At 35.6% G+C, this 22,538-nt stretch overlaps 1 protein-coding gene across 2 annotated transcripts in view; it reads right to left on the reverse strand.

Moving 5' to 3' along the window:
- LOC115422542 (immunoglobulin-like and fibronectin type III domain-containing protein 1) overlaps positions 1 to 9,179 on the reverse strand; it is a 33,179-nt gene extending 24,000 nt beyond the window's left edge. For both annotated transcript variants that reach the window (XM_030138906.1, XM_030138905.1), the window contains exons 1-9: positions 9,029 to 9,179; positions 7,037 to 7,111; positions 4,450 to 4,509; positions 2,994 to 3,116; positions 2,148 to 2,287; positions 1,949 to 2,048; positions 1,773 to 1,809; positions 1,485 to 1,656; positions 145 to 283 (exon numbers count right to left, since the gene is read on the reverse strand). In XM_030138906.1, coding sequence (XP_029994766.1) covers positions 145 to 283; positions 1,485 to 1,656; positions 1,773 to 1,809; positions 1,949 to 2,048; positions 2,148 to 2,287; positions 2,994 to 3,116; positions 4,450 to 4,509; positions 7,037 to 7,082 — 817 coding nt within the window. In that variant the 5' untranslated portion in view covers positions 7,083 to 7,111; positions 9,029 to 9,179. The remainder of the gene's footprint in view (positions 1 to 144; positions 284 to 1,484; positions 1,657 to 1,772; positions 1,810 to 1,948; positions 2,049 to 2,147; positions 2,288 to 2,993; positions 3,117 to 4,449; positions 4,510 to 7,036; positions 7,112 to 9,028) is intronic.
- Between the last annotated feature and the right edge of the window lie 13,359 nt (positions 9,180 to 22,538).

Here is a 22,538-nt window from a genome sequence, read left to right on the forward strand (position 1 = left end):
CAAACAAACAAACAAACAAACCCTGGCAAAAACATAACCTCCTTGGCGGAGGTACTAAAAACTGAAACCATCTATGGTCAGATATTCTACTAATCATTAAATTAGAATATGCATGATTTTCAGATTTGGTTGGGGGGGACGTACGTTTGAAGTCTGCAGGGAGGAGGTCGGCATCCTCAACATCCTCCTGATTCAGGCCTTTGTTGTTTTGCTTTGGATGGTTGTTACTAACATCAGTCCTATATTTTTCAGTTGCGTCTTTATCCTGTGGAATTACACCATCCTGAAAAATATACAGATGAGTTAAAAATGAAACTGTTAGGTGTACAAAATGGCAGATTTACTTATGGGCGCCCTCCATTTGAAAATGTACAGAAAAACTTGCTGCTATGACCAGGAACCAAACCCCATTCTTCCACGTTACAGTCTGACGCATTACACCTATTGAGCTAAATCTCCATTGGCCTGGGGTCTGACCTGTTTTCTATCTGATTGTCTTGGTATTTTACGGGATGTGACATTTACATCTAAGCTTCAGGGTTAATTAAGATTAAAGTGTATATTGTGTTGCAAAATATGACTGTAATGCACAGTATGTTCTGGAAACAAAGCAAGCAGTCCTGCTGGGCAGGAATAGGACAATTCGCAGACGGATAACACATGTGTATATAGTGCCCCCTCCCCCTCCATTCTTTCTGGATCCACCACTGGTACATGATAAAAAGATGACATTTATCTGTGCCGAGTCCACAAAGCTCTTTGAGTTCCATTGCTTTCTTTTTTTTTTCTTCCTTTTTTACAATTTTATAATTTTGTCATAGGATTTATGAATACAATTAATAACTACTTTCATCGTTGTAGAACCTGTCAGTTATTTCTTAATTAATTGTTAAGCAGTGTGAAAAAGTGTCTCACACAGCCTCAAATATCTTGTTCGGTCCAGAAAGCAAATATATTCAGTTTAATGTTGCAGACGAGGAAAGGAATGAAAAAATATTCACATTTAAAAAGTTGCAGTCAGAGAATGTAGACTTAAAGGAAATCATTGAAGTTGATGATCGATTTTTAAGATACTTGTAGAAAAAATTCCTTTACAACTAATGCATTAATTTGTTTATTGTTGCAGCTCTTGTAGGATGTTATCATTCAGATGCTGTTTATGCAAAAGTAAAATAAATTTGGAAGTAAAATGTAGTTTTTCTTTCAGTGTTTTGGCACACAGATGCTCTACGAGATGAGCTCATGTTCTGACCTCAAACTGACAAATGAAATAAGCAGTCTGAGTTGGAAATGATTTGTGATCGATGGTAGCAGAACTAATGAGTTTGTAATGAGGAGTATGATTATTCAGAAGAAAAATGTCAAATCCAAGCTTCAGCCTCAGAATTTACATTTTAAGTGTTGAGTTAGTGGCAAATATAGTATATTTAGAATAGAAAATAGTTACAAATGCCTCACTATACTGAGGCTGGTTTTATTCTTACCTTATTTGCCCTCTCCCTCTTCTTGTGTTCCAGTTTTTGGAGAATCCGTTGCATGTCTGCAACGCCAAACTCAGTACAGATCCGCTCATAGTCCTTTTTGTCAGCATTAATCATAGCATCCCAGAATCTTTCATCTTCGTCTTCTTTCTTTGTCTCGCTTTCATCTATTTTACTGAAGATATGAGGCAAATTGAGACTTTTCTCATCATTTATGTTTCAAACTGGGATCATTGATCAAATACAAAGACAGATGCCGAAATATTGTATCTTACTTTTTGAATATCTTACCTTTTCTTCAGCAGTTTTCTGAAATCTAAGGGATCCGCTGAAATATTTAATAAATATTTATTACCCTTTGATAGCTGTTTTAATTGGAGTTTATGCCTAATAGTGCAAGAAATACCACTTGAACACTTCACAAAAACACAAATATTCATAGCAGTTACATTTGCAAATGTTCTTACCTTCTTTGACATTTAATGCTGCAGTACAAATAGCTTTGCCGTATTCATTTACTGCATAGCATTTGTATGTATCTATATCCGCTGCAGACACTTTACGAATCTGAAAATACAAATTAAATATAACAAACAGTTTCTAGTTGTGAAGATTGTATTCACTTAGAATAATTTCAACTGTATGTGAATTATTCTAGTCACTCACCTCCAGTATGTATTCATCAGTTGATTCATCATATCTGGTGTGATATTTGTCCTTGTCTGAAAGATTTCCTTTAGCTCTTCTCCAAGATACTTCAGGTTTTGGATCACCTTTGACCACAGCCTTAAAAACAACCAATTTACCTGAAAGTAATGTGAATTTTATTTCAGGTGTAGACTTGGACAAAATTCAACACAATCTCCTTTTGTTTTTTTAATGTATGTTCTTGAAGTGATCATAGAATTGAACAACACAACAAACCCCGCCCCTCGCACTTATTGTATCTTATTTTGGCATCGATCCAGCTGATGTCATAATATCTATGTGTGTGGTGATGTCAGCATATCAACTGCCTCTATGTATGTGCCAAGTTTGAATTAAATTGGAATCAAAATTGATATTTTTAGAGACATTTGAAATTTCACCTATTATAAGTAAATGGGAGAAGGAAAAAAAAAGAGTACAAAAAATGTATAAGAAATTTGAACTTAGACCAACTTTTCCCAAAGTTGTAACCACATCTATTCTGGGTCACTGGCAATCTATAAACCCAGTTTGGGATGAATTCAACCAATAGTTTTGCTGCTACAGACATGTGAAATTTTGCCCATTATAACTAAATGGGAATAAAAAAGGATTTGAAAAATTCATTAATAATTTGAACTTTGACCTACTTTTCCCAAAATGTAAAGACATCTATTCTGGGTTACTGGCAATCTATAAACCCAATTTGATATGAATTCAAGGAATAATTTTGCTGCTACAGTGTTAACAAACAACCAAACAAACAAAGAAAAAAGCAACATTACCTCAATAAAGGTTATGATTAAATGACTGGGTGAAACCCACCTGCCTGGGTGGTTACTGGGGCTGGTTTACACTGGAAATCTGGGGTGCTTTTTCCCTCTGGCAAGGTTGTCACATACTGTGTGACCAGCACTCCGGTCGTCTTAGACCTTTTTCGAATGGCAGCTGAATAGAGAATTGAATGCAGAAAAGATATGTTAATTATGAGCAATGTACTTCAAAGCCTTAGACAAATCCACACATTTTCTGACAGGGATGGAGATTTCTTTTTTGCTACCAGCAGATGTCAGGCATGTCAAAATTACATCTACTGATGCTTTGTGTGTTAGTTTTTTTTGTTTTTTGAGAGCATAATAAAGACAAAGGTAAAGAGTGTTACATCAATGTCAGACAAATCTAAAAAGAAGCTTAAGTTTTTGTTTTCAGCTACAATAAATATTCATGTTTAACCAAAAGTGAATCTCAGCTTTGGTCAAACCATCATCAGGGATTTTTTTTTAGAATGTTTGGAAATAAATTACCTCCTGTGATTTTCAATATGAATTCAGTAACAGCCTCTCAAAGTCAGATCTGGAATATTAATTACTTTGACGTTGTTCAGATGTTCTTAATTTAGGTTTAGCTTTTTATTGCAAATTTCCTGGCTTTTTTTGTCATTAGTTTACTTAGATGTTGCTTATTATTTTATCATATTTGTAAAAAAAAAAAAAATGTTTTGCCATATTTTTGCCTCAGATTTGCTCATAAGAAAACCCTGATGGTTTTACAAATCACATGTTACTTTTCACTTTCCCAGTCATTTAAGAATTATTAATGATACAAGGTCTGACAGTGTAATACAGTAACACAACACTACGATTTTTCTGTCATGACATCCTGTCCCTGCTTTCATTTCCTTACTGCTTTTACCTTTTTCAGTTTCCTTTTGTTGTAGAAATAGAAATATAGCAACAATTTCAACATGTACTTGTCATTGTCATGTCAGCATATGGTTCTGTTCTTCACATTTATAGATTCATATTCCTTCCAAAATTAGATGCATTACACATCTATGTGTTAATTCAAGCAGGCATTTTCAACAGCAGTGCAAGAAAGTCCTCCTGTGATCCTCTGCCTACCTGCTCAGCTGATTAACATTTTCTTATCAGGCTTTGGACGTGCAGAGATGGAGGATCACATGGGAGTAGATGGAAAACAACATTAATCCAGGGATTAATGATTATTATGACAAGGACAGAAATAGGAGAACCACCCCCCCGTCAAAGATGTAAGGACAACTGATTTAATAATATAGTCAATAAACATTTCAGGTTATCAACACTGTGACAGGACGGGTCATGAGCAGACACACTATTCAATAATACCTGATGTATTATTCAGTCTTTAGTTCATTATTTATAATAAGGACACAGCATCATGTTTATACAGTAGAGCATGTCAACAGTGAAAAACACTTGATGTTTGTCTACGGCAAAATTAAACAGCGATTTCATTTCACCTGACTTGTTGCCAGACACCTCATTAAAATGTTGAATATATCGATGAACAAGCGAGAAACCTGAGTAAAAGAAATGACATTAGATCAGATCAAAGTACTGAAGTGAAAGACACACAGCCACATAAACCGGTGTCTTTCAGAATCCGTGCCTCATTATCTTAGTCCTCGTATAAAATTACAGGAATGCATAAAGGCTAGGTAATATCAGTACCAGTGTTGAGCATGTTTATTCCCATTTTTATGCAGGGAAACAAAGAAATCATCCAAGTGTGCAATTATTTTTCTTATATTGAACCCTTTGTCACACTTTTATTATAGAATGAACACAAATTCAGCAATATAACCTTTAATATAACACTGTAACTTAACCCTGACCAACACTGTCAGGAATGTTTTACTTGCTGATATCTGATATATCAGTGTATCTTTTAAAAAACAGAGGTAAATAGTGTGTAAAATAAGAAAACCCAAAATGAACAGTGCTTGGAGAACATAGAAGTGGGGATCCACCTGGGAATCATGTAAAAAACGAAAGATCAGAGGCCAGAATAAACTTAACCACTGAGAGGGTCATGGAAAAGGGCAGCAGGCAGGCAACCTTAATCCAGGGATGTTTTCTTCTCATCTGCAGTTTATCACGGATGCCTGAGAGAGAAGACCTTTAGCCAACTGGCTTTTAAAATGCCTGTCAGTTGGGGAGGGGGACGCCAACTTCTAATTTTGTTAGGTTTTGGACAGATTTCTTGCATAGTAAATGCTGTTAGGTGATTTCATTGCCTCATACAGCTGACACAGTCACTAAAAATGTTAATACTTGAAGCAAATACTTTTCAATGATGTATGACTTTTTTTTCCACTGGAAAAAATCTAAATTTTACCAAGTGTATTTTTCTCATTTCTAGCCAAAATATCTCATCACAGTTAAAATAAGACGTAATCACCGAAAGAGTAACCTTTCAGTGAGATATAAGAACTTATTTTTAGACAATAGATCTCAAAAATCTTATTTCAAGAAACCTTACCAAGATGATTTTCACTTGTTCCACTGGCAGATTTTTTTTTTTGTGCTTAATTCAAGATTTGTTTGCTTAATTCGATGAAAAAAAAAATCTGCCAATGGGATAAGTTTTGGTTTTCACGTTTATTTCAAACCTGCTACCACAGTTAAACACTTAACAGATAACTGGACAGCCGATACACACAAGTAAAAATTATCTTGGTAAGATTTCTTGAAATAGGATTTTCCAGATCAATTGTCTAAAAATAAGTTCTTATAGCTCACTGAAAAGTTACTCTTTAGGTGATTATGTCTTATTTTAAGTAGGACTGGAAGGACAATAGGATGCTAAAGGATACACTGTTGTGTGGAGAAGGGTTGGGATAAAAAAGTTATACTTCCTCCCACTCCTTTTCGAATGTGCAAATGAAGTCATGTATATGTATATGTTTTGTGTTTGCTTTTTTCCACGACTTCTTACTACCTGTTTTATTTCTGAAGACTAAGTAAGATTACTTTGTCTTGTATATTCGAAATAAACTAGAAAAAAAAAGTGTGATAAGATATTTTGACTAGAAATGACAAAAATACCCTTGTTAAGATTTTAATATTTTCTCAGACATATTTAAAGATCAAGAATTTTAATACAGTTTACTAACAACGATTTTTGTGTTAAAGGTGACATCTATGAAGTCCTATTCAGGCATTAAAAAGATTACAACACCAGGAAAAGACATTTTCAGTACACAGAATATTTTTCCTTTTACAAAATGGTGCATTTCTTTGGGTTTTTTAATGTCTGGAGCTTGAACAGCACTGGGTTTGCTGATAAAACAAAAGTCTAATGTTTGAATGTATTTTAAAACCACAAATGCATCAATCATTCAGCGAGCTCCATTCCCTACCCTCTAAATTGTTTAAGTGCAGTTATATCTTATGTTTTGGAAAGGTTTATGGCAGCTCATTTTCCTCCACTTCTGCTGATAAATGTACTTACATTTTTTTATTTTTATTTTTATATGAGACACTAATTAACTGGGATGCGTCAGTTTCACAGATTGATGTTGACTTTCATGGCAGATAATCACCACAAAATAGAATCTAGTTTCTCTGGTTAGAAAAAAGTGCAGCCTGTAAGAGTAATTCTCTCATTACATATTTTTTTCTGTGTAAAATAATAGAAAAGAAATGAAAATAGTATGTGAAATATGATCAAATTTATAGTCGTAATATGTAAAAGTGACTTTTAATCAGTATTTTTACCTCCTTGCCCTAAATTCATTTTAAAATTCAGATTAAAGTAACATAAGTGTGAGATAACAGATGTAACTCTTTTCATTGAAAGGCAGAAAAAAGAGACAACCATTATCTCAAACAATGAAACCAGCTAGTCCTGACAGAGGTACTTGTAGGGAATCCATATTAACATGACAGAATAAAGCGCCACAAATGTCTCAGAAGGAGTGTAATTTGTAACTGCCAAAATGCTTCAACAGTGTTGGCTTCACTATTGTCACTACCTGTTCAACAGAAAGACAGCAGGTCATTAATTTTGCTTAAATTAAAGAAATGAGTGTAGTTCTGTTATACCTTGTCTGCTCCCACCAGAACCACCGTGTTTAGTTCTTTTCCACATTTTAGCTGTTTTTCACTTGATAGAGAAACCTGCGAAAAGAAAGTAAATTCAACCATTAGTGTCAGACATCGCATTCACCAGAAGTCATTAACAGTTCTTTATTTCATATCTGCTGTAAATGCAACTGGTCTCTATTATTTTGCTTCTCTTAATCTTTCCTTTCACTGAAGCCTTCAGTCAAGAATAGAACAGACTTGTCTAGTTCGTTGGTGCCACAAAGTATTTGTAAAGCTTCATCCGTGCAGCCATTTTACTAGAAACCTCGTAAAGTTTTAGCATAGTGTGATCTGGCTACAAAACCTAAATACTTTATATTAGAGAAATAACTGCCGTGACACACTGTAATATATGGTCTCAGTTTACAGGAAGACTTTGGGTCATTATCAGCATTAAGATCCAAATACTACTTAAACTCCTCCTGTTTACCAGGCAGATCTTTCTACCCTTGCATCATAGGTTGTAAATATCCTCTGTCCGTGTCATTGCCAGTAGGTCTTAATCTGAATTTCACTTGTGGAGAAAAGTCAGAAGGTCAAATATTTTAGCATCTTACCATTCCTGTACATGTTTTCAGTGTCTGTACAGGTTATATTATACAGTTGTGGAAAAAAAAATAGTAGACCACCCCTTGTTTCCTTCTATTTCTTGTTCATTTTAATGCCTGGTACAACTAAAGATCCAAATATAATGATAACAACAAAAATAGCTCATAAGAGTTTAATTTCAGTGCTGATATCCAGCCATTTCCCATGGTTTTCTTGATGATAACCAGAATCAATTAAGTTCTTACATCAATAGTTATGATGAAAAACAGTGCTTTTAGGCATTCCATGTTTTCTTTTCTGTCTGTTTTAGTCACATGATACACACAGGAGGTAGTACTTGATTGCATAACCATTGTTTTTGATGACTTTTGATGGTCTAATATTTTTTTCTGCCACTGTATGTTCGTTTTGTTTTTCTCAGTGATTCGAGCCAGTGTCGCAGCATAAAACTGAGGTTTGTTTTACACAAACACTGATGTTGCAGAGCTCTGAGGCTATAGTTAGCTGATCCTGTAATAACTTTATACTGCTACCCAAAGCCTGTCTGCATCCTTGCTGTCTACAGACAGAAATCAGATGCTCAGAGTAAAACCAGTGTACTTTTCACACCGGTGATAAATAACATGTTAAGCTGTAAAAACTTCAAGATTATAGAAAGCATGCAATGGAGTGATGGGTGATTGTAAAAGCTGATTTTTTTTTTTTTGCTTCCAAGATAAAAAGAATAATTCCCTCTTTAATTATCAGGGTTATAGATTATTTTTTGGTTTATTTTACTGACTTAAAGAGTGATACCTGATATGATGCCTCACTTTTAATACTTTCCTGTTAAAATGGGGGAAAAAAATAAATTAACTGAAACATTCCGGTATAAATCTTTAATTGTATTTTTCAGCTCATTTGCATTTTTCTCCACTTAAAGCAGTTTTTATAACAGAAAAAGTTATTTAACACAACTTGGATTTGTCTATTAAAATAAAATCCTTCATAAAATTGTGCTCCATGGCCTCACGCTGGTGCGAGTTACTCCTTTGGAATTTAAATTTGGTATCACAAGATAACAAACGCTACCAGGCTTTTTTGTTTTGTTTTGTTTTTCTGATACTGCAGTTCAGTTATGCAGTCCATGCCAGAAAAGTACTGAAATTTAGTTCCCAGCACTATTTGTCATTCCTCATTTGACCCACAGAACAGGAGGAACTAAAATGATAATAAACATCCTGGTCTGGTCCTCCTTTAACTAGAAACACCTGATTCATCTTAAGAGACTCTTCCACTTGTTCTACTCTCATTTCATAAGCTGTAATCCACCTGGATGTCATAAAAAAGTGAGGGCTGACCCATGGCCGGGATGTACCCTTGGCTCACATACCGACACAAACAAACAGAAGAGTGATTTACCTGTCTACAGCTCTGTCTTCACTCCTACTGGGACTGGTTTATAGATGTGGTATAAACTTGCTGCCTCCCAGGTTTTAGTGGATATTAAATCCTGTGGGAAAACATGATTTTTGCTGCCTGCAAGCTTGTGCCTAGATAGTGGCTGTCAAGGAGAGGCTCCTGGTGTTTAGGCAGATGGATGCTCAAAGCGGGTGGGTTATTATTAAGAGGGAGCGTGGGTGGGGGAGGGGAAGGGAGGATGAATAGCCTGAGGGAGAGGGACGGGCTACCAATGACAACTTTCACAGAACACTCGCTGACAAGAAAATGATTGGTGACTTGGTTTTGTTTGTGTGATATCTGACTCTCTACTCAACTGTCAGAAAAGAATCGAGGGAAGTTGTAGTAGTGGCCTTAGTTCCACTTAAGTCGATTATTAATAGCTGAAAACGCAGGCAAATATCTTATTTACAGCTAAAGTTTGTGCTGTCACCCCAGGCTGAATTCTTTAGACATCATTTTTATAATAAAGCATTATGATGTAGTGATGGTAATTTTATGTGATGGCTGTGATGAATGTGAATTATTGGAATTGAAAAAAACTAAATGGAGTTCACATTGCGATCTAACGTCAAGGTGGAATGATGTTAAAACAAATCAATGCACTGAGTCTGTGTTGAACCCCATCGTTGCTCGGATAAGATCACATGCTGTGAACAAGGCGTTTATCCCCTTGTCTGCAGTGTACTTCTTATATTACGATAGATTACATAATCAAGGTTGTGGCATTTATGTGGCATAAGCTCTTCTTGCTGTGGCTTTGAAATGGTTGTTTCCATGGAAAGGCAAGATCAAATGAAGAACAAGGCATTAATGGGCTCAAGGTCAGGTACCAGAATGTCTCCTGCATTCTTTACATAACCACTGTGTTTATGCTGTACCTTTTAAAATGCTTATTGTGCCCCACTTACACCACATAGCTGCTAACTGTCTAAAAGCAGATGTCCTCATGGTAGCTCACTTTGTTTTTACAGTTGCTGGTCTTTTTCCTTATGTGAGGTAACTATATTTAATTCCTGTTATGTTCTCTCCATGGATACCTGCTTGTGTTTTTGCAGCATCAGAGCCATGGCGCAAAAGACAACAAAGTTGCCCTATCTGTTGATCCACTTTAGCATGGGACAGCTACTTTAGTCGACAGGGACAACTACCAAGTCAGTTGCCCTTCGAACATATAGGCAGTCATATTGTATATAACAGTAATGAATTATTGATCACCACCAATAGGTCAGAATTTCCACTTATCAGGACCTGGACATCTGTCATTTTCATTTGGCTAACATAGCATACTAATCTTTATGTGCTTACATTGTGAAAATGAAAACGTCTTTTACCCATGTTAAGCTTTTCTAACACGTAGCCAATGTATACTGGAATGTTAATACTGAAGTCAGGCTTAAGCTTCCACTCTTATGGAATCATACAGAGCTGAGATTGGTTAGAAGATTCAGCAAATGCCTGAAATTATAGAAAATAAGTTCTTTCATTTTAGCTGTGGATTAGCATTCCTTTAAGTACTATAACTTTCTGGTATTTGATAATTTTGTCCTAGTGAATTGTCTATATCTGGATGAATAAATATCAATTATTATTTGTATTCAGTAAATTCCAGAATGAAAAAAAAAAAAAAAAAAATAATTGAAGTGCTTACATATTACCTTACAGGTCTCTGATTTTAACAATTTGACTAGGGCTGGGTAAAAAAAAATCGATTTAATCGATCTTAGATCGATCTCATTTAAATTTTGCATAATCAATTAGTAGTGGATGAGATTGATTTTTCAGAGCAGGACCAGGAGTAAGCGGAACCGCGGGCGGCTCCATTTTGTGAACTCCTGGGGAAGACTTGGTCTCGCTCGCGAAAAAGACGCGGTGGGGAAACCCACTCCACTGGAGGTCCTCCGGCCTCAAACTCGGACCCACAGTGTGAAAGAACTGGCCGCCTGGTGAGTCACAGAAACCGGTCGTTCTTGGAATAATAAGTTGGATCCATACTATCACCTATGGCTGAGTATGGAGTTAGAGGAAGAGTAAAGCGACAATGTCTGACCGCTGCCCCCCCCCGACCAACATTCACGGAGCGCCCCCCCCCCAGTGAGTAGAAGCCTCCAGCCATAAAACAGAATAAAGATGATGAAGTCCTTTCTTAGCCACTGTAGAAACATGGCAATGTTTTTGTCCCGTTCATTATTTAACAACACATTCAGCAATTTACTGCTGAAATGTCATATTTATCTCCTTTCTAATATCAATATTGATACCAGTATTGATGTGTTACATGACTGCGGTACTCAAATAATCAGGTTACAACTGAAAATTGTACTTTGGTATCACTAAATTACTCTGAATCAATCAATTAATACTGAATCGAAATTATATTGAATCGAATTGAATCACATCGTGATTAATCGATTCAGAACCTTATGAATCAAAATCGAATCGATTATGGAAATTGGTCATGATACCTAGCCCTAAATTTGACTAAACATAAGTTGTATGGTGTGGTATATAAAGTAAGACTGAATGATACATCCAACACATTGGATGTGATGAAGGATGTCCAAGCCAAAACCTGAGAGTGTCGTGTTGTTCTTGTCCTTCCACGTGCAGCAGCTCTAATGCATCTGAGTAGACCCTTGAGTGGGCCTGAGCACACATAAACCAGCTGGATTAGGAATTAAACCCCCTCAGCCTATCCTCCTTATATTGATGAAATGTCATGCTGCATACCTTTCATTCCAGTCATGGGGAACCACAGAAAGCAGCCGCTGAGGTGCTAACTAGACAGCCTATCCCGCCTCTCTCTAGGGTGGATTGCTGCGGAGAGGGAAACCTCAAAAGTACAAGTGCGGCCTTGTCAGTCAATCTTCAATGAGGGGTGAAGTTAATATTAATGGGATGTCACTAAGTGTGCACGCCATGAAATCCAAACTAACTGATTCCAACAAGCTAACGAGACTACAAATGAGTCTTTTTGGAAAAGGTGACAGTATTTACATATGGCAAACATGACTTTAGATGTGATGTATTCCAAGCCAAACATGCACACAGAAACCGACAGAAAAGATAAAAACTAGCATAATGACAAAAAAACGAAGAATAATGCTTATAATAATAATAATAGTTAATAAAATTGATGAATTTTAATTGTCAAAAGTAATAATAAATGGGGAAAAAAAACTCAAAAATGAATATTGACATGACAGTCCCGACAATATGTTAACAAAATAAGCAGTAATGTTTGTTTGTTTTTTTAAAGAATATATTTATAAAATTTTCATTTTTCACTGTAATGTGTATAATTGTGACAAGAAAATATTTAAATACACATCATAAATGAACCTATTGACTTTGTACACAAATACTGATTTATTCTCTAAATTTACCTTCTTAGGATGCTTATACTGTTCTACCCCTAACATGAGTTCTTGACAAAACAAATCTAATGTCATTGTAGTTTAGCAAAATGGAAAAGCATCGAACGTATATACAGCTGCGGAAAAAATTATTAGACCCCCAAAAGTCATCAAAAACAATGGTTATGCATTCAAGTACTAACTCCTGTGTGTATCATGTGACTAAAACAGACAGAAAAGAAAACACGGAATGTCTAAAAGCACTGTTTTTGGCAGTACAATGCCATAGCTATTGATGTAAAGACTGAAGTGATTTTGGTTATTATCAAAAAAACATGGAAAATGGCTAGATATCAGCTGTTAAACTAAACTCTTATGAGCTATATTTGTTGTTATCATTATATATGTCCAAACAAATGTACCTTTAGTTGTACCAGGCATTAAAATGAACAAGAAATTGAAGAAAACAAAGGGTGGTCTAATACTTTTTTCCGTGACTGTAGATCCAGTGAACGAGTCAGTTCAGCTGGATAATGAAAAGTATAAAGGAGTGACTCATCAGTGCCCATGACGGTATGTCTTATTATGAGTCCATTAATCCTTTGCTTTAGTCTGATACCATACAGTCATTATGGTCTCCAACAGTGCAGCACCTATTAGGGAATAAATGCAATCCTCTTGATATTCATTGAGGCAGGAGGTTATTTCCTTGTCCATACATACTGTAGCATTGTCAGTCAGTAAGAAAAGCTTCCACAACTTTTTCAGCCCAAAATAACAACAAATGTGGTTTCTCACTGGGACCCAAACTTGTATAAAAATACATTATGCATTACTGTAACACCAATAGTTGTAACTTTTTTATTGATTCTTCCATAGTTTAAACCATATTGAGACAAATAGACTTAACTTCCTAATCCACCCCAGTAATAAGCTCATGGGACGTGGCGGGAATGTTGACGTGTTTTTAAGCTTTGATTATTGAGTGCTTCACATGTATAGATGTACAAGCTTTCATCTTATTCATTTCAGCATCATTGTGTTTTTAAGTCCTGGTTTGGAAGAAGAAACAGAGGCTCACACACAGCCTCTGATCTGAATACATATGTTTAGAAAGGAACACTCTACCATTTTAATTAGGAAAATGAAAGGCATATATAGCTTTGTTATGTGTTGTATTTTGCAAGTTGGTGAATAGGAAAAATAAAGGTCTCATGACTCATTTTGGATATCAACCATAAATTTTGGAAAGGCAGCTTGAAGATACACTACAAACAAAAAGTTACGGATATTTTGAATTTTTGGGCTATGTTTTTGAGTTGGGATTCTTGCACAGTGCTTTTTACTTTTTTTGTGTGAATTGAATTGAAACACATTTTTTAGGGACCAGACATAGTTTTATTTACAAATGGCAAAAATGACCAAAAAAAAAAAAAAGACAACAAAAAAGAGAAATATCCTGAACTTTTTGTTTGTAGTGTACTTAACCCTGTTTTGTTAATTACAATTCTAATCTCTAACCTAACAAGAGTTTAGATGACTTTACTTGATGCAAAACCAGCTACATGAGGCTTATGTGTTGGCAACAGTTTTAAAAAGTCCTTAGAACGGCTCCATTTTTATCTGATTTCTGTTTCCTTTTGCTCTGTTCTTTTCAAAGATGCCGTCTGAGTCAGTCTTAAGGTCAAGCAGATGGTTTTGACTGATAATAACTTTGCAATTATGACATTCTGCGAGGAGAAACTGTGGAATCCGACATCTTCTGAAAATATACATTTAAAATAATATTTTAGATGTTTGAATTACTTTGTTGTATGAGCTCTCTGAAATGGGCTGCCCACCAACTTTTTGGTGATTAGATCTTATCAGAGCTGACATGTCTTCATGCTTTATTATCTGCTTGTACTGTCATGTATCAGCCGTTCATCTTTGCTTTACCCATGTCTGCTCAAACAGCTCTGATTTCTTTGATGCATCAGGTGCCTCTCACATGGCCATTGAAATTCTGATGGACGACCGATGACTATAAATCATGGTGAACTCATCGCAGAATATGGAATCGCTGAATGTGCTGTGACGCTCACATTTATTGTGCATACTCACCTTTCAGAGATAGGAAAATGCAGTATGGATTGGGTACATTGCCATTTTTAGGCATTTGCTATGGAAGGTAGTGGATGAAATTCGTGCTGTGGCGTAGTACATCAATTCTGGGCTGCAGACCAGAGCAGCCCAGGCATCTTTGCTCAGTAATGAAAAGCTATTTTTGATAAGATTACAAGCAACCTGAAGTGATCTGGTTTCCACAACAAAAAGACCAAACAGATTCAGCTTCGACTTGAATTGCTTCTGCATTCACTGACATATGGTACGTTCATCTGGCTTACATAAAATGTAAAATACATCAGTAATGAGACTTAAAAATCTGTCTGTCTGCTCGACCTGACAACATAAAAGATATTGTTTCTTCAAAGTCAAAAACATTTATTTATTTATTTTTTTCAAAATCACCAGTTTTTATGATTCAGAGGCATGGCATCGTGAACCAACTACGCTCATAAAACCTCTTGGTGAACGGTGAGCTCACAATCAGTTTTTAGCCACGAAGGCAGACGGGTCAGTGACTGTCCATCTATTTGTTGCTATGCTGGTGCACCAAATTGGTCCTGCCTGAAATATTTCGGTGACTGTTTGATTCTAATTAGATTTTGTTATAAATATTAAGTCATAAATCCTCCTGACTATACTACAAGTCTACAAGGTTTTGTTTCTCTGCTGAAATTCATGAATTTGTTATTTTCATATCTGTATGCATTGGGACTTACATACAAGGGTTTAATTAAAAGTTTTGTTATGCATTGTATTTAACACACTCACAGAGCTGAAAAAAGAACTGATTTGACTTTCAAAGTTTTCTCTGTGATATACACCAAAGCAGGCAACAGAAGGATATAACTTAAAAGTGGGTTTGAAAAAAAACCCCAAAAACTCTTTTTTGACATTGGGGCCTTTCCTGCTGTGAATTGCAGTCTAAATCCTCATCGCATCTTCCTCATGGCCCATCTCCATTCTCATTATTCACAGCTCCAAAGCCTCCGAGCTTGATTAATTCTCCTCACAGAAAAATAATCTGTGCGCTTTAAACACCCAGATTTGGCTCTCAGATTGTTGTCTGTATACTTCCTGGTACAGCCACTTCTAAATCAAGTACTTAAGGCTAATCAGCCACAATAAAGCTGGACATAGCTGCCAGCTTAAACTCCCAGGCTGAAAGGCAGTCACTGCAACTCCCCACTGCAAAAATATTATGGATTTTTAAAGGTGCATCTAAGAGTTGGCCTTTCTCTTTATCCAAGCAGGATCAACACCATGCCAGAGTGATATGAAAGAGCCTGAGATTGACATAAACATGGCACAGATTTCTTCATTAGACTCAACATTGAGCTAGTAGTCTTAGCAAAGCAGTGTAGCCTGTTTGTTTGCAGTGTATTAACCAATGGCTGTAGCTGTGTCTGTGCATGCATCGTCTACAAATAGGGCAAAATAAAACTGTGTAAATGAAAGTAAATTGTCACTTAGACTGATATGACCTCTCCAGAACGTACATAATGTAAAGACTCAGAAATGTTTGGAGGAAGATAAGGTTTGAGTTGTTGCCAGTTGGGTTTTTCAGTGTAGTATAGGATTAAGCTCCCTCTAGAACATTCTCGCTGGACCATAGGATAAATTGCTCAACAGTGTTAATGAATTGAATCACACTGTAAATGATTGGACCCCTTCAGTCAAAGCAAAGTTGGTCACTATAGCTTACACTAGATGGCAGTATATTTCCTTCCTTTGATAACATGGTAAACCCAAACCAACAGACTGTAAAGACCGTACATTTTTTCCTTTATGTCACTTAATTCACAATATAGAATTCAGGATAGCTTTGTCTTTAACAGTTCATGGTGCACATATGCAAGGATGTATGCACTATATTTTGTGAAAGATGTTTTTAATCACATTGTATATGACAAGTGTTTGCTTTTCTGAGTAGGTTTAATACATACCAGTATATCAGATACAAGTGGAGGTGTACATGCAACAGGATCACTACAGAAATGAAGGGGAAACTCAGTCATATTTTTTCATTGAATTTCAGGATGTTTTTTTTTAAATCAGTTGAATGGCTTTTTCATTTTGCTGGATATGACAGACACTATGTGATGACATGGCAAGTCTATCTTAGAGGAATGAATGAAAAGCTCAGTGATGAATGTGGTCCTTTGAATGCAGCTGCGCAAAAATGTTAAAAACGTGACATCATTATTATAATGTCGCAACCTGTTCTCAGTTACTTATGTATGAATTTTATCAGCTCACTGTTATACTTTAATACTCCAGATCTTTATATTTCCCATCGAGCTTTGTGCCATTATACCACTGGAAGTAATAACCCAACAAAAAACACTTACTCACAACAACACAGCCTTGACTAAAGGATCAGTGACTCGAGAGGTTTACGGGTAAGCGTATGACAGTCTCATGGTTAAATTGGTTGTCTTATGTCTTCATAGTAGGTGCTTGTTCACACGGGAGGCGTGATGAATAAACGACAAAAAAGTGTTAAACACTCGCCCACAATATCTTCATCAAAACTCTTCACACGGACAGCAATGCAAGTTTTCAACTGTCGCTGGGCTTGTTCAATAAAAGATTGATATATGTATTTTCTGTATGATGTTTAACACAAATAGTAATGGATTTAACATCACCTGGAGTCTTATTTACATCCATCATCCTCTGTTCCTCTAGGTCTATCTACATCCACTGTCCAAAAGACACAAAAAGACACACATTGTAAACAGCATCTGATTTATTATGTTACAGAAGCTCCTCACTATTCTGATACTGTAGTTGTTTATCAGTGTTGCTCCACACATTGTTCCTTCACTTCATTATTTTTACCATCTGTGTCCAATCAAGCGCTAACACGTGGACACATTTGGTGTTCATCAGTCTCTGTCATGTAAGCAGAGTAACTTATATGCTTTTATTATACGTATCTGAGTAGGTATTTATAAGTACTTTAACATTATGTTTAACAAAATTTGGGGAGATAAAATTTTTAGGTGAAAAATGTCAAATTTTTGCTCTGTAACATGTGGACTTGAAACAGACATACATTTTTTAAGCTTTACGTAAACATTCAAAACATGCGGTTCTCAACGGAAATTAATATGAAGTAGAACAAAACCTTTTAGATGTTATGTTCAACTATGCTGACAATAAATTTTGGAGTAAAATATTGAAAAGTCTCTGTTTTATTGACATGAGAATGTGGTAACACATGGACAGGTTGCCATAGTAACATGTGGATGACTCTTTATCGTTGTATGCATCACCCAATATACTGACCTTTTTTAAAACAAGCCGGATATAATCACAATACTTTATTGAATGTATTTAATACTAACACACTGTTATTTACAACTTGAGGTGGTCCATACTGATATAGGTAAATTACAAATAAAGAGTAATTTCTCAGTAACAGTTCACAGATAGTCTTGTTAAATGTGAATTCACAAACTTCATCACTGAGAATTTTAATTTCTCCAAGTAATAGACAGTCTTTTGCATGTGTTTTTGTTAATTTAATGCAGCCTAGCAGAAGGTTCGGAACTTCTCCTGTACTGTGTAAGTGGTATTTTAAAAAGGGTAACAGTTCCTTAAAATAGAGATCTTTAGCTAAAAAATTAGCCCACTTGATAAATGATGTGTGCAAATTTATTTTTTCATGTTTATGTTTACTTTCGGTTGATCGGACCCATATGTTTCACTTGATAACTTGCAAAAGAGTGTGAATAGAAAGCAAAGGTCCAGGTCCATCAGCTTTGTCACATTGGGCTATATGCTCTTATCAACTGTGTTATGTAAAATAAATAAATATATCTAATTTATTTATTTTTTTGTCATAGTATTTATGTTCTGTGTGCAAAATATTTGTAACACAGCTAGGAATGTTTGAGAAAATATGATGTACAAAAAAAAATTACCCCTGGTGTGTGAAGACTTTTATTAATTTATTCTAGAAATGGATGATATGGACAGAAAAAAATACCGTTTCTTGCATTTAATTATAATCCAATATATGACTGGAGAAAAATACAGTTTTTTACAAAAAACTGTATGTACAACTACATTATCTAGTTGCTCTTTGAATTTTTGTTGAGCAATAAAGTTCTCTAGAAATAGTTTTCCACAGGGCAAACCCTTGATTAATTGGATGAATTCAATATATTTCCCAGCCCTAGTGGGTAATCACCCTGAAAATAGATGATTGATTACTTTCACGCTGCCTTTTGACGAGTTTGTGTCTGCTGTGTTTTCTTGCGTCACATTCAAAGTCACCAACATTCCGGTAATTCACAGGTATTTCTCACAATGAAAAACTATAAACAATGTCTAGTGATTAATACCTGTGACTACTGGAGATTAATTCCACACTCAAGACATTTGTTTTTGTAAAGTGCAAAAAGGTAGAAACTGGTCCTACCTGACTTATATTAAAAAAAAAAAAAAAAAAAAGAAAGATTTTCGAATTTCCACAATGTCTGAAGGAGAAAGCTTGAAATTGTCTTCGGCAACAACACTCCTTGTTATTCTTAGTAGTTGCCAACTGTATTCCTGAAGGGCTGTGTTCCCACTGTGCTAATGTTAAGGTCAGTCTGGTCCTGGAGTTGTCTGTGACACGTACACTGCCCACTGACCCACAGTGGTCAGCAACATTAGCATAATGCAAATGTTCACTGGGTTTTCTGTGAAAACAGCATGTGATATGGAAGATTTAATAAAGAATAATTATAAAACATCAATAAATGATTACATTATAATATGAAAAATTCTGGGTTTTGATCAGTACAACTAATATATAGAAAACACAAATTTACAGGTAAAGCTTCAATGTGTAATATTTAATGATATCTAGTGGTGAAGTTGAAGATCGTAACCAACTGAAAATGCTCCTCACCCTTTTCCACAGAGGCCTTACTTTACTTACTTTAATACTGGATGCCATGCATTTACAAAATAAAAACAAAACAAGTGATGCCAGGCACAACAAACCCTGCCCCTCGCACGTATTGCATCTTATTTTGCCATCGATCCAGTTGATGTCATCATGTCTATGTGTGTGGTGATGTCAGCAGATCAATTGCCTCTATATATGTGCAAAGTTTGAAGTAAATTGGAACAAAATTGATGTTTTTGTAGACATTTGAAATTTTGCCCATTATAAGCAAATGGGGGGGGGGGGGGGGGGGGTTTAATTAATAAACAAACAAAGAAACAAACTAGAAAAGCACTTGGAGAGTGCAGACCTCCGCCAAGGCAGATCAGTGCCCCCCTTGATCACCACCAAAATTTAATCATTTGTTCCTTGTGCCAGTATCAACATTTCCTGAAATTTTCATCCAAATCCATCCATAACTTTTGGAATTATCTTGCACATGGACAGACAGACAGACAAACCAACGCCTGCAAAAACATAACCTCCTTGGCGGAGGTAACAAACTGAACCAAAAACAATACTCATTGCCTCCCCTTTGGGGGGCAGGATAAAAATCTATTTTGAGCTACTGTGACTATATAGACAGATTTCTTCAAAACAGCTCATTTTAACTTAATGAAAACTCAGATATCATTATATGCTAAATTAGGCACAATTTTGAATATCTCATTTCTGCAAGTACATAATCCCAAAATGGATGTTTGTAAATAATACATACATTTATCAGAGACTGATGGTTTCCCATTTTAAAACATTTAAGGATACATTTACACAGTGCAGTTGGATGATAAATAATAAACGTTGATGGTGGATTTTTGAGAGCAGAGAGATGATATCTTTGCTCATCCCATCAAGAATGTTGAAAATGCACTGTGCATGTCTGAGTGAGTAAAGTATCTGTCACTTTATTAGAAATGGCTGAAATGAACATCTATATCAGAGTAATAAATGCATCTTAATTACTGAATTAATCCAGATCTATTGATAGAATAGAATAGAATAGAATGCCTTTATTGTCATTATACATATGTACAACAAAATTGTAAGTGACAACTTTCTGGTGATGCGTAGTGCAAAAGTTTAAAGAAAGGAAGTGTAAATATATATACAGTATAAAAACAGACATGTCACCAACCGAGAAAAAAACAAAACAATACCTGTAGTATGGAGCATCTAACTAACCCTAAAGATGTGGGAACAGTTTTTATCTTTTGAGTTATTTTCTCTGAGTCACTAATTTCAGTGTAGAAGCCTGATATTGGCCTGAAGTTGGTGCCAATACTGTGTCTTAGTGGTGGCATCACTCTACTAAGGAACAAATAAAAAGGTGTTTTTTTTATTTATTTTTCCAAATTACTTCACTGTGCTTATATCACAACTTGATGAACAAACGCCTCTCAACATTATTGTTGCTACAAAACTCATCAATTATTTCTGCATTCCTAAAGTCAAATAACCACGTTATGTCCCCACACTACAAAGACCACAGCTGATGGACACAGACTCCATTTCCAATGGCTCGAGCACCACAGCCAGGTCAAGAGTAGCATCCACTTGAATTGGCTGCTTCTACCTGGGGAGTTTGTTATAACTGGTAATCCACTCAAACAATTACTCTATTTACATTATGTTGTTCGAGGGCGATGTGTATTTGGTTCCCACTTGTCAGTCATATTGAAGAAAAGTCAGTGAAAAGGGCAAAATTTTGTACTGCATTTGTGACTGTATGTATAGAGATGCTTAGTTCAGCACAGTTTGAGTGTTTCTAAAGGACTATACAATCGGCTGTGAATGGAATCTGTCATTTAAAATACAGACTGCCATTTACACTTAATACTTCATGATTGCTGAGACTGAAGTCTGGTTTACAATTGATTTTTTTTATTTTTTATTTTGTAATTTTTGCCCCTCTGTGGAAAAGAATCTGTTTAAAGACTGATTTTGTGAGTTGTGGATGCCCAATTATCAGTTACTGGGCTAATGAAAAGTTTAAGACTTTTCCAAACTCGGGGTCAATCAAAATGCATTATGGGACTTTTTTTTTATTGGCTTGCCAACTGTCAAAATGAAACCCATAAGAATAATATGCGCAGAGTGTAGACGATTATTCTCTGAAAATCTTTAATAACTGACCTCAACAAATCCATTACAAATGGAGAGGAGAAGCCTTAAATGAGGAGAACATAATAAGATGGTAACATAAAAAAGGCAATTTAAATACCGTTAAAAGACACAGGACAAAAAAATGACAACCCCACCCCCCAAAAAAAAACTGTATAGAAGATGCAACACTGTGAAAGATGCAATGAAAGATACAAATCTCTAAAACTTAAACCTTTGAGGGGACAAACTGAAAAAACTATAGATTGCATTGTAGTTATTTAACTTAAAATAAAGAAAATCACTCATTATCTATCTGTATTTTTCTCAGTATAAATCAAGTGCTTAAGATGTTTAATATTAGATAAGTGCAGCCATTTATTTAAAAAAAAAAAAGGCCTTTGGAAACATATTTGATTGGATCTTCTCGTCTCTAGTGATTATGTAACTTGTTTTTCTTAGCAATGGCATTTATCTTTTTAGGCATACTGTTGAAGTCAAAATGTGGGATTATTGGCCTTATCTGTGGAAATCATACCACTCATAGTTTCAAAAACCAGGACTTGTACGGCAGATGACTTACAACACCATCTCACCAGTAAACCAGTAATGTCTGGTGATTGTGGCTCCTTATCTCTCAGCAAATCCTGGCCCATCAACCAACACGCTTCAGTGAGACCATGATACTTAACCATCCACTTAACAAGACGGCACAGCAGCAGCAATTTAGAAAAAAAGGGCAGCGTGCCTATCAGTCTTTGAACCACTGTTTAACTGCATTGCAGCAGAAAACCCACTTAATACAGAAGATAGAAGATAAGCCATCTGCAATTGTGAGGCCATAGGTTGAACATCTCAGAGTTGTGCTTTTACATGATCTATGATGTATTTGAAGCAGCATGTATTGCATTAATGTTTGCAGAAAAACAAGTATTTTTTTTGCAGAATCTGTCATCTGCAATAA

The sequence above is a fragment of the Sphaeramia orbicularis genome, chromosome 7, assembly GCF_902148855.1.
Source record: "Sphaeramia orbicularis chromosome 7, fSphaOr1.1, whole genome shotgun sequence".
NCBI lineage: Eukaryota > Metazoa > Chordata > Actinopteri > Kurtiformes > Apogonidae > Sphaeramia > Sphaeramia orbicularis.